Source organism: Colletotrichum chrysophilum (assembly GCF_026319265.1).
Source record: "Colletotrichum chrysophilum strain AFK26 chromosome Unknown scaffold_23, whole genome shotgun sequence".
NCBI lineage: Eukaryota > Fungi > Ascomycota > Sordariomycetes > Glomerellales > Glomerellaceae > Colletotrichum > Colletotrichum chrysophilum.
In genome coordinates, this window is record NW_026517310.1 from 398,012 (window position 1) to 410,654 (window position 12,643).

Below are 12,643 nucleotides of genomic sequence, written 5' to 3' on the forward strand. Positions count from 1 at the left end.
TCGCGCAACGGTGGGAAATGTCTCTGAATTCTGGTGGGACCGTGGCGGCGGTGAGGTGAGACTTTCAGAAACCACAGCCGAGAAACAAGATGTCGTCGCACAGAGTTTCCAGCGAGGGATGAGATAGATGCAGATCTCGACAAGGTTCCAACCTAGCTCACGGAAGAAAAAGAAACAGGTAAAATGTGAAGCTTGAGGTCGCGATGGGGAGCTTAGGAAGAAGCACGTAAAAGAAAAAGGTCCGGCAATGGGGCTAGGTGTAAGGTGTCCCTCTCGTGTTACTCCGACTACATTTCCCTACTCTGGCTACTCTGGATGGATGGATGGACAGCATGCCGTACAGACTAATAAGGTACGTATCCCGGCCGGCAAGAAGCACAGTGACAGAAGTGACCACGGTTGATTTGGGGACACGATCGCTGTGAAAGCCGACAGGGGAGCAACTTGCCTGCGCGGGGGTCGAAAAAAAAAAGTTCGGCCCTCATTCTGCGAAAATGGGCTAAGCTATTTTAATTTTCTCCAACTCGAACAGATCCAATGCGGGTGGCAGCAGCAGCAGCAGCAGCAGCAGCAGCAGCAACACCAGCGGCAGCCGGCCCCCGAGGGCCAAATCACCATGTAAAGCCCATCCATTTGGGGGTCTCTCCGCCTTGAGCTCCCTGTCGTGCCCCTCTACTATGCAGTATCGCTGTTGCCCTGGGCTTACATTTTTCTTACACTGCCCGCAGGCTGCAGGCAGCATCTTGGAGGACAAGGATAGGGGAAGCGCCCCTCAGGGGTCCTTTCGCGCGCTGAGGGCTTGGCCAGGCGGGCTGGACCATCCGAAGACAGCCCACTTAATCTTGAGCTGTGCTGCTGCCTTTCCTCGCGCCGCATATCTACCTCCCTTACCAGTCCAAGGTTTAACATCAGACAGGTAGACAGGCGCAAGAGAATAGGGGCTCTGCGTTGCCATGCCGCATGTCATTATTTTCTCCCAAGGCGTGCAGCGTAGCCAACAACTAGACTAGCGATATCGACGGATTGCTGCCATGTTACTGCCATTTGCACGCCGGCCGGGAGCGAGTGTCAATGGATGCGGGAGTGGACCCGGTTCGACCACACCCCCGGCTGGAGACAGTTAGCGTCGTGGACCGCCACACTGTGTCGTGATACCCCTGTTGCCCAAGAGAACCCTCGACGCCCGGACCAGCCCAGCCCGATGGACCCCAGACGAGGGAAGCGACTTCTCTTCCAGGCTTCCAGGTCCAGAAAGGAAGTGCCCGTATTGCCGCCAGCGCATCACCTCACGACTTTTCTAATCAGTCCTCACTTTGCCCGGGGCGCTGGATGGGGCCTCGGAAACTCTGCCCCCATCTCCCGAGCCTCGGCCGCCAGGGGCTCTTATTCATGACCGCCCAAGACTGTGCAACGTTTGAACTCTTGTCTGGTAAGGTAGCCACGAGGGGCAGAAACGGGCACCGCGCGTTGGATCATGGCGATCAGATTTGCGAGGACAGAGACACCACACGCGCAAAGCGAGGGGCCAGGTTGACGTGAGAAGACAAGCCCCTGAACGAGGCGGACGGAAGCAAGCGCCGCTTTGACTTTGCTTTCTGCTGGTTAACCTCATCCATTCGTCAGTTGTCGGTCTCGAGTGCTCCCTTTGTGTAGGCTTGGCCGTCCCAATTTTCAGCATCTGCTGTGCAGCAAACTATTCTTGCTCTTGGCTCTGGTTGGAGGGCAAGCGGGAAACGACGACGCGAGGAGATGGGACGAAAGTAGTAAAGATGACCATGTGCTGTAGCAGCGTCGTGTGTGGTCGGCGTCTGCAGGTCTGCTGCCGAGCGAGAGAAGAACATTGAACGAGCACCATTTCAGACTGCTGCAGTCAGCCACCCACACAGAATCCCAGCCCGGCCCAGGGTGGTCGCAGAATTGCTTTGCTCATGCTGTCAGCCCTGCGTGGGATTGGCGGAGACGCAGGGGGAAGAAGCCGTCGAACGTGGGTACAAAGAGCCTCGGAGATGGCATTGGTGCGGTGGTGAAGGAGGCTTAGGAAAGACAGTCTCAGTCGACGGCCACAAACCTGCATTGGAGGCTTCGGATTGATAGGACTGGTTGGAGAAAGCCAACTCGCGCCTGCGGTTGGCCGTTTAATTCGTCGTCTCTTCTTTTCAGGGGCTTCATTTCACTCGGAGATGTATTGAGTGACGGTTGTCGTACATTGACTTGCTGCCGGTCTGGACTTCGGGACTGAGAAAGGGGGCGCACTTTCGGGCTGTACCAGTTACACGCAGGCCGAACGCGATGATGAATTGACGCAGGGCGCGTTGATCCACCGCCCTGAACCAGATAGTGTAAAGAGGGCAAAGTCAGATTAACAGAAGACGAGTGTTGAGTGCAACGACGACACCCACTCACACAAAGTTTGATAGATAGCCGCGTAAGATGGCAACGGTGGTGCTGCAGTACCGCAGTACAATGAGAGGGTAACACCCCAGTTGGGACGGAGCGGTGGCAGAGGAAAGGCGTCGTCGCGGCCGGCGGTCCATGTTCTGAAACAGGCTCTTGACTCGTCGATAGCTTCCCAAGAAGAAGTGACAGGCGGAGAATAAAAGGGTGCCGTCGGTAGCCTGTAGGGTGGAAATGGCACCATTTTTTGTTCCCGAAGGTACCGAGCGATGGGTAACATGCCGTTGGCCTCAAGGGAAGATGCTGGGAGAATCCGGGGAATACAGCGAGTCCTTGTTCAGATAAAGTTATCTGGTGTGTTTCATTGTCCAGGGAGCTGCCTCACTTTTTTTTAATATTGGCACAGCGAAAGAGTGGCCCAGTGGGCGATGCCCTGGGCAGGGATTGTCCTGTTGCCGCCAAGACGCGCATTTGCGTTTGAAAGTAGTTGATGATGGAGGGAATTGCTGCTGTTGTGTTGCTCTGCAAGGTACGGACGGGATGCGAGACGACGGCGAGGCGGGGAGGGAAAAGAGAGGACGAACCAGAAGTCCGAGTCTATCCGTACATTTTTGGGTTTCTCCCGCATTGATGGTCATGATGGTGTCGACCGTGTCGTAATTGCTGCGTCGTCGTGCGTCGTCCTGTCTGTGCCCCCGATGTCGCATGCCTGCGTGTTCGGCGTCCTTCTCGAAGCATATCGACGCAGGAGAGGGAGAACAGCAGCACCCATCGGCGTAAGGTTTACGGAGTTGTCCGTGACGGTGGGACGCCGTAAATGCGGTCATGCCACGCATCCCAAGGGCGTTGCTGGTTTGACAGCTGGGGTTGGCGTTCGGTTTTCGTCGGACTCTGTTCCGTGGTTGGTCTTCACATGCAGTGCGGATTTTCTTTCCCTTATTGCGCGGTGTTGGTAGTTCTAAGGGTTGTATCAGTCAAATGAACGTCGCAATATCAAAAAGAGACGAAATATTTGGCGATGGGTACGTTGGAAAAGCTTCGATGGCGGGACCGGGCAAGTACCACTTTCCTTTTTTTTTTTCCCTTTTTTTTTTTTTTTTTCCCCCGTCCCTTCGCACCTTCTTCCCACTAACACAGGCCTTGGCTCCTTTGCCGCTGCCCCATTGCCCGGATACGAACAGGCAGCTGCGGCCGACAGCACAAGAGCCAAGACGACACCTCAAGAAAATTTTATTGGTGATTAAACTTTGTGAGCCTGATCTACAGCATCAAAATGAATTGGTAGATAAGAAGTCGGATTTGCGCGCATCTTCCCACCATCCCTTCGAGAAAGTTCTTTTTTTGACAACCACAGTTGGCAGTTGTCGGGCTCCCTGCCGGGAGGCGCATCAAGCATTTTCTTCAGTTGATGTGATTTGATGGCTCGATTGCAGCTGGGTCGATGGGATCTGACTTGGCCCACGGGCGAAGACGGCAAAGACGGCAGCGGTTTACCAGCAGTCTGGACACGGACAAGACGAACAAGCATTCTCTTGCAGGTGGTTTTCCCTTTTCCCCAGCCCTATTGACGACATCCGACCACCGTACACCTCGCAGATGGCGATTTCAGGCGCGCTTTGAACCACTGAGACGCGGCCGACGCGCCCAGGGGAGATGCAATTGGCGGCGACGAGCTGCGGGCGGCGGACACGGAGGGGATTGAGCACTCTGTCCTACCTAACCCAAGGTGCCTTACCTAGTACAAAGTATTGACATGGAGGCAATAGTGAGCATTGTGTGTGGTGCAGCGGTGCAGCGGTGCTGATGGGTGCGGGCACTACGAAATGATGAGCATGTAAGGGTGGAGAGGTCCAATTAACGCTAATTGATTGATGAGCACCGAAGTGAGATCCCTCGAGGCGGGCCGTACTGTGCGGCTACTTTTGCAAATCGGACACTGTACGCAAGGTACAAGACCCTTGGGAGGGAGGGGACTCGATCAATCCATCGATGGAGACGGGAAAAGGCCACCAGAGGGCACGTTTCTCAGTGTCAGGTCTCAAGAGGACCTCCGCCGCCACTCTTTACCGGGGCCTTTGAAAGTCGACAACGATGTTAGCAAGTCAGCAACACATCAGGGGAAGCAGCTTAGTCCAATAGGTTCGTCTAGTGATTTTTGCAGTCACAGCCAAAAAGAACATAGACACAGAAGCCGTCCGTCGAGGCTGTCAGACCAGGCCAGGAACGGGTTGGCCAGCCACGCTGTCTCGGGGCGACACGCAGCTGCAGCTTTTCAGCCAGGAGACGCAAGAAAAAAAAAGGAATCTGACACATTTCCACGGGCGTTGATGGCTGCTGGCGATAAGATTGAGTTTCCCCCTTTTTCTTGGGAGTGCGTCTGTACCTGTCGTGGCGTTCGACCATCAGCTTGGCGGCGTGTGTGTGAGTGCAACGGCACCTCCTCAATGGAACGCAACGCAGCTCTGCTGGTTCAGTTCATCAGGTCAACAGCGACGACAGCAGCAGGACATCAGACCCAGACTCGGGTTGGGGGCGCTGCTTGGCCACTGAACATCGCATTTCGATCGAGGTTTCAACCCTCGGCACCGGTTGCAGGTCGGAGGCCGGTCATCCTGTCTCGCTGTGTTGATGGATGACCGTAGCAGCAGCAGCAGCAGCAGCAGCAGCACACAGCAACAGAGAATAAGCCATCGCAGTAGAAGAGAGTAACACCCGTGTCCTGGCTTGCCTGACGTTGTGCTAAAGGCCCGTTGTCAGAGATCGGCTACTTTAATCCTGACACAGTGCGGCCCCTCCGACCCTGGGTCGGTGCCATCGGTAGGAGTGCAGCCAGACGGCCGACTGCTGCACCGTGTCATCACCCCAGCCAATCACAGTCTGTTCTATTTTCCCCCAACGACCCCACTTTTCCCTCGCAGCACTCTCTCACACTGCTAAAGTTCCCATTGGGATTGCTTGGCTCCCCCGATTGCCCCATTTCCCCCAGCAGCCTCAGCAGGGAACCTTGCCTTAGTATCCAGATAGGTACCTGGGGCATGTATCTCGCAAAGTACCCTCGCACCCCCTTGTCGCAGACACTGTACCTAGGTACGGGAAAGTATGTCAGCTTCGAGTGGGCACCTCCAGGATTCGGCTTCCAGCGACCGCGCCCGGTGCAGTGTTCCCTTCCCCCCTCCCCTGTGGTGCCTTCCGTTTCCCGTTCTTGACCTGCCCATGGGCTCCCACTCCCACGTCCAGTCTTCGCTTTGCCGCTCCGGTGCAACAATCATTCCTGCACCTGTTCTGCTCTTCCGCCTGCTCCTTCTGTAATCTTGCAATTCCGACCACCCGACCACCCATTCCTTTTCTCTCCCTCATAACTGTCCAGCGACCTTTTCCTCTGCGATCCTGGGCCCATCGCAATCGAAAACGAGCGACGACGCCGACGACGACGACATCGACGACCGCACGAGAGCCTCTCGAGACGACTCCCAGACGACTTTACGAAAGATAGACGCCAGCGCATGTCGGACACGACGGCACAGCAAGCGTCATCTCCCCACCCCCAGGAAACCTAAAGACGACCCAAGACTTCCCTTTCTGCACTGCGCCAGCAGCACCGCCCGAGTCCAACACCAACCAATCCTCCAACCTGTGCACTGCAGCCGGGCTACACATTCTGTGCCCAGCCCATTTCGCAGCCCGCTGTCACATCTCCCATCACGCTCGTTTTCGCCCGGTCCTCCAGCTTTTACACCCCGCGACGAATTTCGATCCCTCGACCCTCAACACACGAACAGAACCGCCCGTTAGCGGCTGGTGAACCGCAACCATGTTACGACACGGAAGCGTATTGGGGCTCTTCTTGAAGCCCCTCAGCTGGATTCCCAGCGGGCCTCAGCATGCCGCCTACGCTGCTGCCCTCGGCCTCGTCGCCATTCAGGTCGGCATTGGAATTATCATGAAGGTTGCTCAGACTGGCGGCTCATATTCCTTCTCGCCATCTGCCTCCGTCACCATTTCCGAGTTCTTCAAAATGCTTCTGTCCACAATGTTCTTTTACAACGAGTGCAAAAGACGAGCTGCCGATGGCATCCGTCCCTCGACTCGTGGTGGCGGCAGCGGCTACTCCTCCCTCGCCACCTCGGAGCTGCCTACAAACGAGAGGAGTAGTTTGGATGAGAAGCGTGAGGAGGAGGGACTGAACGGAAGTGCCAGCTCCTCGAGCAATGGCTCCGTTGTCGACAAGCACATGCCATTGCCAAAGCTGGACCTGAGGACGTTTTGGAGCTATGTACGAGGCGAGGTCACGAGAGACGTGCGCTACGGTTTCTGCAACTTGGCGCTGTTCTACGTCCTCATCAACAACTCGGTATGTGAGAAAATCCGCTTGCTGTTGCTCTCTGCTAATTGTGTAGATCTTCGTCAGCTACAAAATGGCCGACCCCGGTACAATTCAACTGACCAAGAGCGGTGTCACCTTCATCACCGCCCTCGTCATGATCGCGACCCTCAACACCAAGATTTCCAAGATTCAGTGGATTGCCATTGTCATGCAGGTATGATTCCCCGTCCATTCACGGTATTGACTAAACTAATACGGACCAGATTTGCGGTTTGATGGTTACCCAGTACAACCCCACGACGGGCACCACGTATCCTTTCAGCACGTATTTCATTCTGCTTTTCCAGGTCTTCCTGAGCGCGTCTTCGGGAGTTTACAACCAGGCTTTGCTCAAGACTGATGACTCGAGCTTGCACGCCGACAACATGATTCTGTACGCTGCTGGTGCTGCCTGCAACCTGCTGTGTCATCTGGTTATCAAGACACTCAAGGCCGACGAGCCGGGTTTCTTCGAGGGCTACAACAGCTTCGGCGCCATCATGGTCATCGTCAGCAATGTGTTCATCGGCCTTGCCATTACCGCTGTCTACAAGTGTAAGTAACGTCTGGATACCCCTTTTTAGATCGATCTACCCTGCTGACTTGTCCAGACGCCGATGCCGTCATCAAGTGCTTTGCGACTGCCGTGGCTACCGGTATCCTTCTGTACGTGTCGCCGATTCTCTTCGGCACCAACCTCAGCTTCCTTGTCCTCCCCGGTACCGTCGTGGTCTTCATTGCCTCTTGGCTGTACATGGACAACCCGCCCCCGAAGGATCCCAATGCCGCTCAGTCCAACGAGCCTCAGAAGCTGTCCTTCTTCGGCAAGCTCGCGGCTGTTGCGCGCAAGTACAACAAGATATTCCTGATCGTTGCAAGCTTCATCACCATTGTCATTGTGGCATTCCTCACCATGTCCGAGGCTAAGATGCCCGACTTCGCCAAGGACGGCGGATCCAAGGCGGCCCCTGCGACCGGCCCGAAGCCTGTTACTGGCAATGAGGAGAAGATCGTTTCGCCGTTCAAGAACACTATGGCGATGATCAGGTGGAACTCTGCGCGTCCCGAGCGCATTCCCATGCTGCAGAAGTACGAGCCGTTCTTCCACACGGTTCATATCTCCATGCCGAACATGTTCAAGGAGGAGGACCCCGAATTCCACAACTTAACCCACGACCAATTCCCCGGCACATTTACCGTCTACAAGCAGGTCGCTCGCACCATGAAGTTGATTCTCGACACCCAGCCCGAGATTGACGGCCTGATGTACTACCACTTCGACGCGTGGATTGACCCTCTTGGCTGGACCGGCATGAACCCCTACAACATCCACTTCCCCGCCATCATTGATACCGCCCCGCCGTCTCACGGAGGCCCTGAATACATGTGCTTGACGGAGACCAAGAACTACAACTGGTGGGGCTGGGGCCAGGACTTCCACCGTACTGCCATGGCTGCCGCTGCTGTTGTCGACAACTTCGACCTCGAGTACAAGGTCCGCCGCGATGAGTGGTGTGTTGGCTGGAGCGATATCTACTACATCCCCCGCCGCTTCTTCGCCGACTACATTTTCCTGTCCGAGGTTTTCGCCGGCTTCGGCGTCTTCCACGAGGTCGCCATTCCCACAATCATCCACATCATCGACCAGAGCCGCCGACGCAACCCCTTCCGGTCTGTCATCGACCACATCAGCGACTGCTGGGGCCACTGCTGCAGCTCCAACCCCAAGGTCCGCGACGTCTTGGGCGCCCGCTGCGGCCATCGCCTCAACTACTTGGAGGATGTTCCTACAAATGCGTTCTACGAAAAGCTCGACGCTCAGGCCAGCATCCTGGGCCAGCCCCTGAATGCGACCAAGTACGCCATGACAAGTGCTGAGAGCGCGCACATGTTTGACAGCGCCGCGCTGGCGAGCATCAACAATGGCGAGGCGAAGAAGGTCGCGCCAGCCAAGGATGACGCCCTCGAGGATGACCAGCGGGCAGACCAGTTGGCCAAGGACAAGGCCGCTCAAGAGAAGGAGAAGCTCAAGAGTGAAAAGGCACCAGTGGACAACACTGGCAAGCCTGGCGACCCCAAGGCCGACCCCAGCAAGGTCAAGCCAGCAGACAAGGAGCCCCCCAAGGAGGAGCACAAGGATAACAAGGAGCCTCCCAAAGAGGCACCAAAAGAGGCCCCCAAGGAGGCGCCAAAGGAGGCAGAGAAGAAGGACCCCAACGACGTCCTCAGGGAAGCAGACAGGGACCCAGACGTGAAGCGCAGGTTACGACGTGAAGTCATTGCTGCGGTCGCTGGGTTCGGCTACTAAGCCCTGTATTCGTCTGTTTCTCTGTCTGCGTCCTTTTGTTTTTCGTTTTTTTTTTGCATGCTTTGAGATATCCCACATCGGAGAGGGACCCGGACGGTCGAACACGAGCAACGACACAGAGTGGTGTGTGGTCTAGTAGATATTGGCTCTGTCGCATGGAGAGAGAGAGAGAGAGAGAAAAGGAAATGTGTGTTAAGTTATCAAACTGAACGATGTGTGTGAGAGAGTGTGTGCTTTGTGTGTGTTGTCGCAGGATATGGTACGATATAGACCTTTTGTTTTTCTCTGTTCACTTTCTTAAGCACAAAGGTAGGCGTGGGCGGTCAACGGCGTCAGAGATGGTATCACAAATAGCCCCTCCACTTTAGCAGTATGGGCGAAGCAAGCAAGTAAGCAGGCAGCAGTTTTTGTCAACGCAGTTCCTTGAGGCGAGCTGGACTGGCAAAAAGTTAAAAAAGAGTGTAATAAAATTCCATTTCATTTCTTCAAACATCTTGCTGTCTTGCTGGAGGTGATGCTGCGTTTGTGTTAACTCTTTGGCTTCACTGGAAATTGAATGTTGATTTGATGTTATGCGATGCTCAAATCCAGATCGGCAGTCCTCTTACACTGGAGCTCTGAACCAGTTGTGGTGGTGTTTCCATGCTTGCCTCACCTTACCTTGCCTTGCCCCTCCACCTTGATGCGTCCTTTCTCGCAGCTACCGTTTTGTTTTGTTTACTTCGGATGGAAAATGTGACAGTCACATGTATGTGTGTGGTGGGGGGGCCAGTTGGGGTTGAAACATCCCCTGGGATGATGGAGTTTGGGGATGGTTTGCAGACGTCATTGGTCTCCAACAACAGCAACTACGACTGCTCCTGTTTACCGTGTATATCTAGGTTTGGTTGTGGTATTATCACTGTTTTGTTTGGTCTGCACACGGTGTGTGTCTCTGGGTGGACCGTTGATGGTTGATATGGTGGAAGGCTATGTTGATGTCTTTGGGTTTGTTGTTGAGCTTGTTCTACTGGCATGTCGTTGGGCGTACGCTCTGCGTATGGCTTGTCGTGGTGCACATGTCCCTGCAGGCTTCGTGACGCGTATGGAGCTGCAGTTGGAGTCAATGGCATAGGGTTCATCAGAGTTCTGATGGCTCATACGCCTCTAACGAAAAAAACTATTGGCATGGCACAGAAGATCCAGATTACCAATATACACAAGACAAATGTGACGATACGCAAAGTCATGATATTCGAAAGATGCAGCTACCCATAATTACAACTCCTCGGTCACCCACTTGTCCTGCGCGGACGCCTTCTCCTCGTACGAGCCCCACGAGCTCTTGAGCGCCGTCGCTTTGAAGTCAAACGTAATGCCATTTGAGTTGGAGCCGCCCCGCGTGATGATGATGCTGTCGAGCGGGTTCTCGGTGAAGTAGAGCATGGTGCCGGCCTCGACGCCGCCGTTGACGTAGACCTCCAGGATGGAGCGGTCGATGACGCCGTGCAGGTGGAACTCGACGTTGGAGCTGGACCCCTCCTCAGAGGCGGCCTCCAGCGCCTGGACGTCCGAGATGCCGAAGGAGCCCGACCGGTCCCAGGCGTTGCTGGCGCGGGCGATGTTAAGGCTCGCCACGGGGGCGGCGCTGTTGGCGCTGCCGGTGAACTGGAAGCCGAGCGAGACCTTCTCGGAGCCGTTGGACTGGGAGCCCTGGAAGGAGAGCTCCGCGGAGGCGGTGGAGCCCTCTTGGAGGAGGGACTTGGCCATGCGCACGGTCAGCGTCCACTCGACGGCCGGGTTGAATTCGCGGATGACGGAGCTGGTGCCCTCGATGCCTGCGACGTCCTTCTCGTCGATAATGGGGTTCCAGCCGGCGGTGGTGCTGGCGAGCTTGGACAGGTCGCCCGCGGGGACGGAGACGAGCTTGTTGGTGGTTGCGTCGAGCCAGTGGCGGCGGACACCGCCCATGCAGTGGCGCCAGCCTTCTCCGTCTGTCGGGGTGCAGCAGCCGTACGAAGTAGCATCTACGGCCCACGTGACGGAGTACGCATCACGGCCTGCGTCGTTGTCGTCCTGGAGGTGGAAAAAGGCGGTGGCGTAGTTGTCCGGGCCAAAGTCAAAGTCGTGGATCGCGAAGCTGTCTTGTCTTGCCTGAACGCCTCTCCGTGAAACGGGCCCGTCGGGCGTGTAGGTGGTGCCGTCCCAGGAGCCGGTAAGGTACGACACCTCGGCGCCACCGGTCGGCGAGCCGCCGCCCAAACTCAGAGTCAAAACCCACTTGGAGCCGACAATCTTACCGCTCTTATCCTTGGTGGGAATCTGGAGAATCTGAGGGCACTCGATGAGACCAATGTTGTGCCCGGGGTTCCAGATGGACACCTGCGTCCAGTGGACGAGGTCCGACGAGGTGTAGAAAGCCACCTGGTTCTCCATCGACAGGACCATGACCCAGGTGTTTGACTCATGGTGGAAGGACGGCTTCGGGTCGCGGAAGCCGTGGCGGTTCAGTGAGATAATGGGGTTGCCCTCATACTGAATAAAGGTTTCGCCGCCGTCGTACGACCAGGCAAGATGCTGGGACTCTTGGTCGGGCTCCCATGACGTGTAGTAAGCGACAATGTTGTCCTTGCCGCTGGTCTGGTTGGAAGGGAACAGGCCGGAAACGTTCTCCTTATCGACAACGACGCTGCCCGACCAGATTGAACCATCGCGCGCCGTGGCGGGGATGGCAACGGGGTGGTCGACCCAGTTGTAAAAGTCGGTGGCCGTTGTGTGACCCCAATTCTTCACGCCGGAGCCCGGCACATTGTCGGCATCTGCGGACGGTTAGCAGCTGATTCTTCACGACGTCTGAAATAGGCTAGAGCCTCATCCACCAACGGTGTTGAAGACAAGAAAACGGGGGGCGGGTGCGGAGGAGGAATGCACTGTCTCATTGCGCCCGAAATGCGGGGTGACGCTGCAACGCTCATCATCGCGCATGTGATGTTTCCGTCTTTGGCAGGAAGCGCAACCCTCACGGCAAACGGGACACTAGCACGTGTGCAGAATGCAGATCCAATGAAGCGGGCGGAAACACGCCGTCGACATTGGTTGGGTAGACGCAGCTTCGTGTCTGCGACGTTTGTTCCACAACTCAAAACAGACGAAGAAGCAGCAGCAGTAAAACGGGCTTATTGAGATGTGATGTCAAGAAGACCAGGATGAAACCGGGTGAGAGGGGCGGGCGAGGGGGCAGGCTTACATTGGTAGTACATGTGCCAGACGCCGTCCGAATCAACAAAGAGGCCGTTTGGGTCGTTGAGCCAGTTGGCGGGTGGTGAGAAGTGAATCTGGGGTCGCCATTTGGCGGATCGGTCGGCGGCGGCCATTCTCGCGGGGTGGGCGGAGGAGGCTGCGGCGGAGCGTCTGAGTTCCTGGGAGACGGGGGGATGTCTTGACGATGCTGGCGGGGCGTCAGGGAAGAGAACCGGGAGAGCGAGAGCGTGTGTCGTGGGCGGTGATGAGAGCAATGTCGCCAGGAGCGATGAAAAGAAGAGGTTCTGCCGCATGACTATGGTAGGCGAGTCCGGCTCCCCGTTCCTTAATAGAGAACC

The 12,643-nt window shown here is 56.1% G+C and overlaps 2 protein-coding genes across 2 annotated transcripts; one reads left to right on the top strand and one right to left on the bottom strand.

Annotated features, from left to right (window-relative positions):
• Nucleotides 1–6,205: 6,205 nt before the first annotated feature.
• COL26b_004025 (uncharacterized protein) lies at nucleotides 6,206–9,065 on the top strand (the record flags this gene model as incomplete). The annotated part of the gene is made up of 4 exons (XM_053176910.1): nucleotides 6,206–6,745; nucleotides 6,792–6,932; nucleotides 6,982–7,312; nucleotides 7,369–9,065. The coding sequence occupies 4 exons, from the start codon at nucleotides 6,206–6,208 to the stop codon at nucleotides 9,063–9,065; spliced, it is 2,709 nt and encodes a 902-aa protein (XP_053039232.1).
• Nucleotides 9,066–10,322: 1,257 nt separating this feature from the next.
• Nucleotides 10,323–12,418, bottom strand: COL26b_004026 (uncharacterized protein; the record flags this gene model as incomplete). The annotated part of the gene is made up of 2 exons (XM_053176911.1): nucleotides 10,323–11,863; nucleotides 12,292–12,418. The coding sequence occupies 2 exons, from the start codon at nucleotides 12,416–12,418 to the stop codon at nucleotides 10,323–10,325; spliced, it is 1,668 nt and encodes a 555-aa protein (XP_053039233.1).
• Nucleotides 12,419–12,643: the final 225 nt, after the last annotated feature.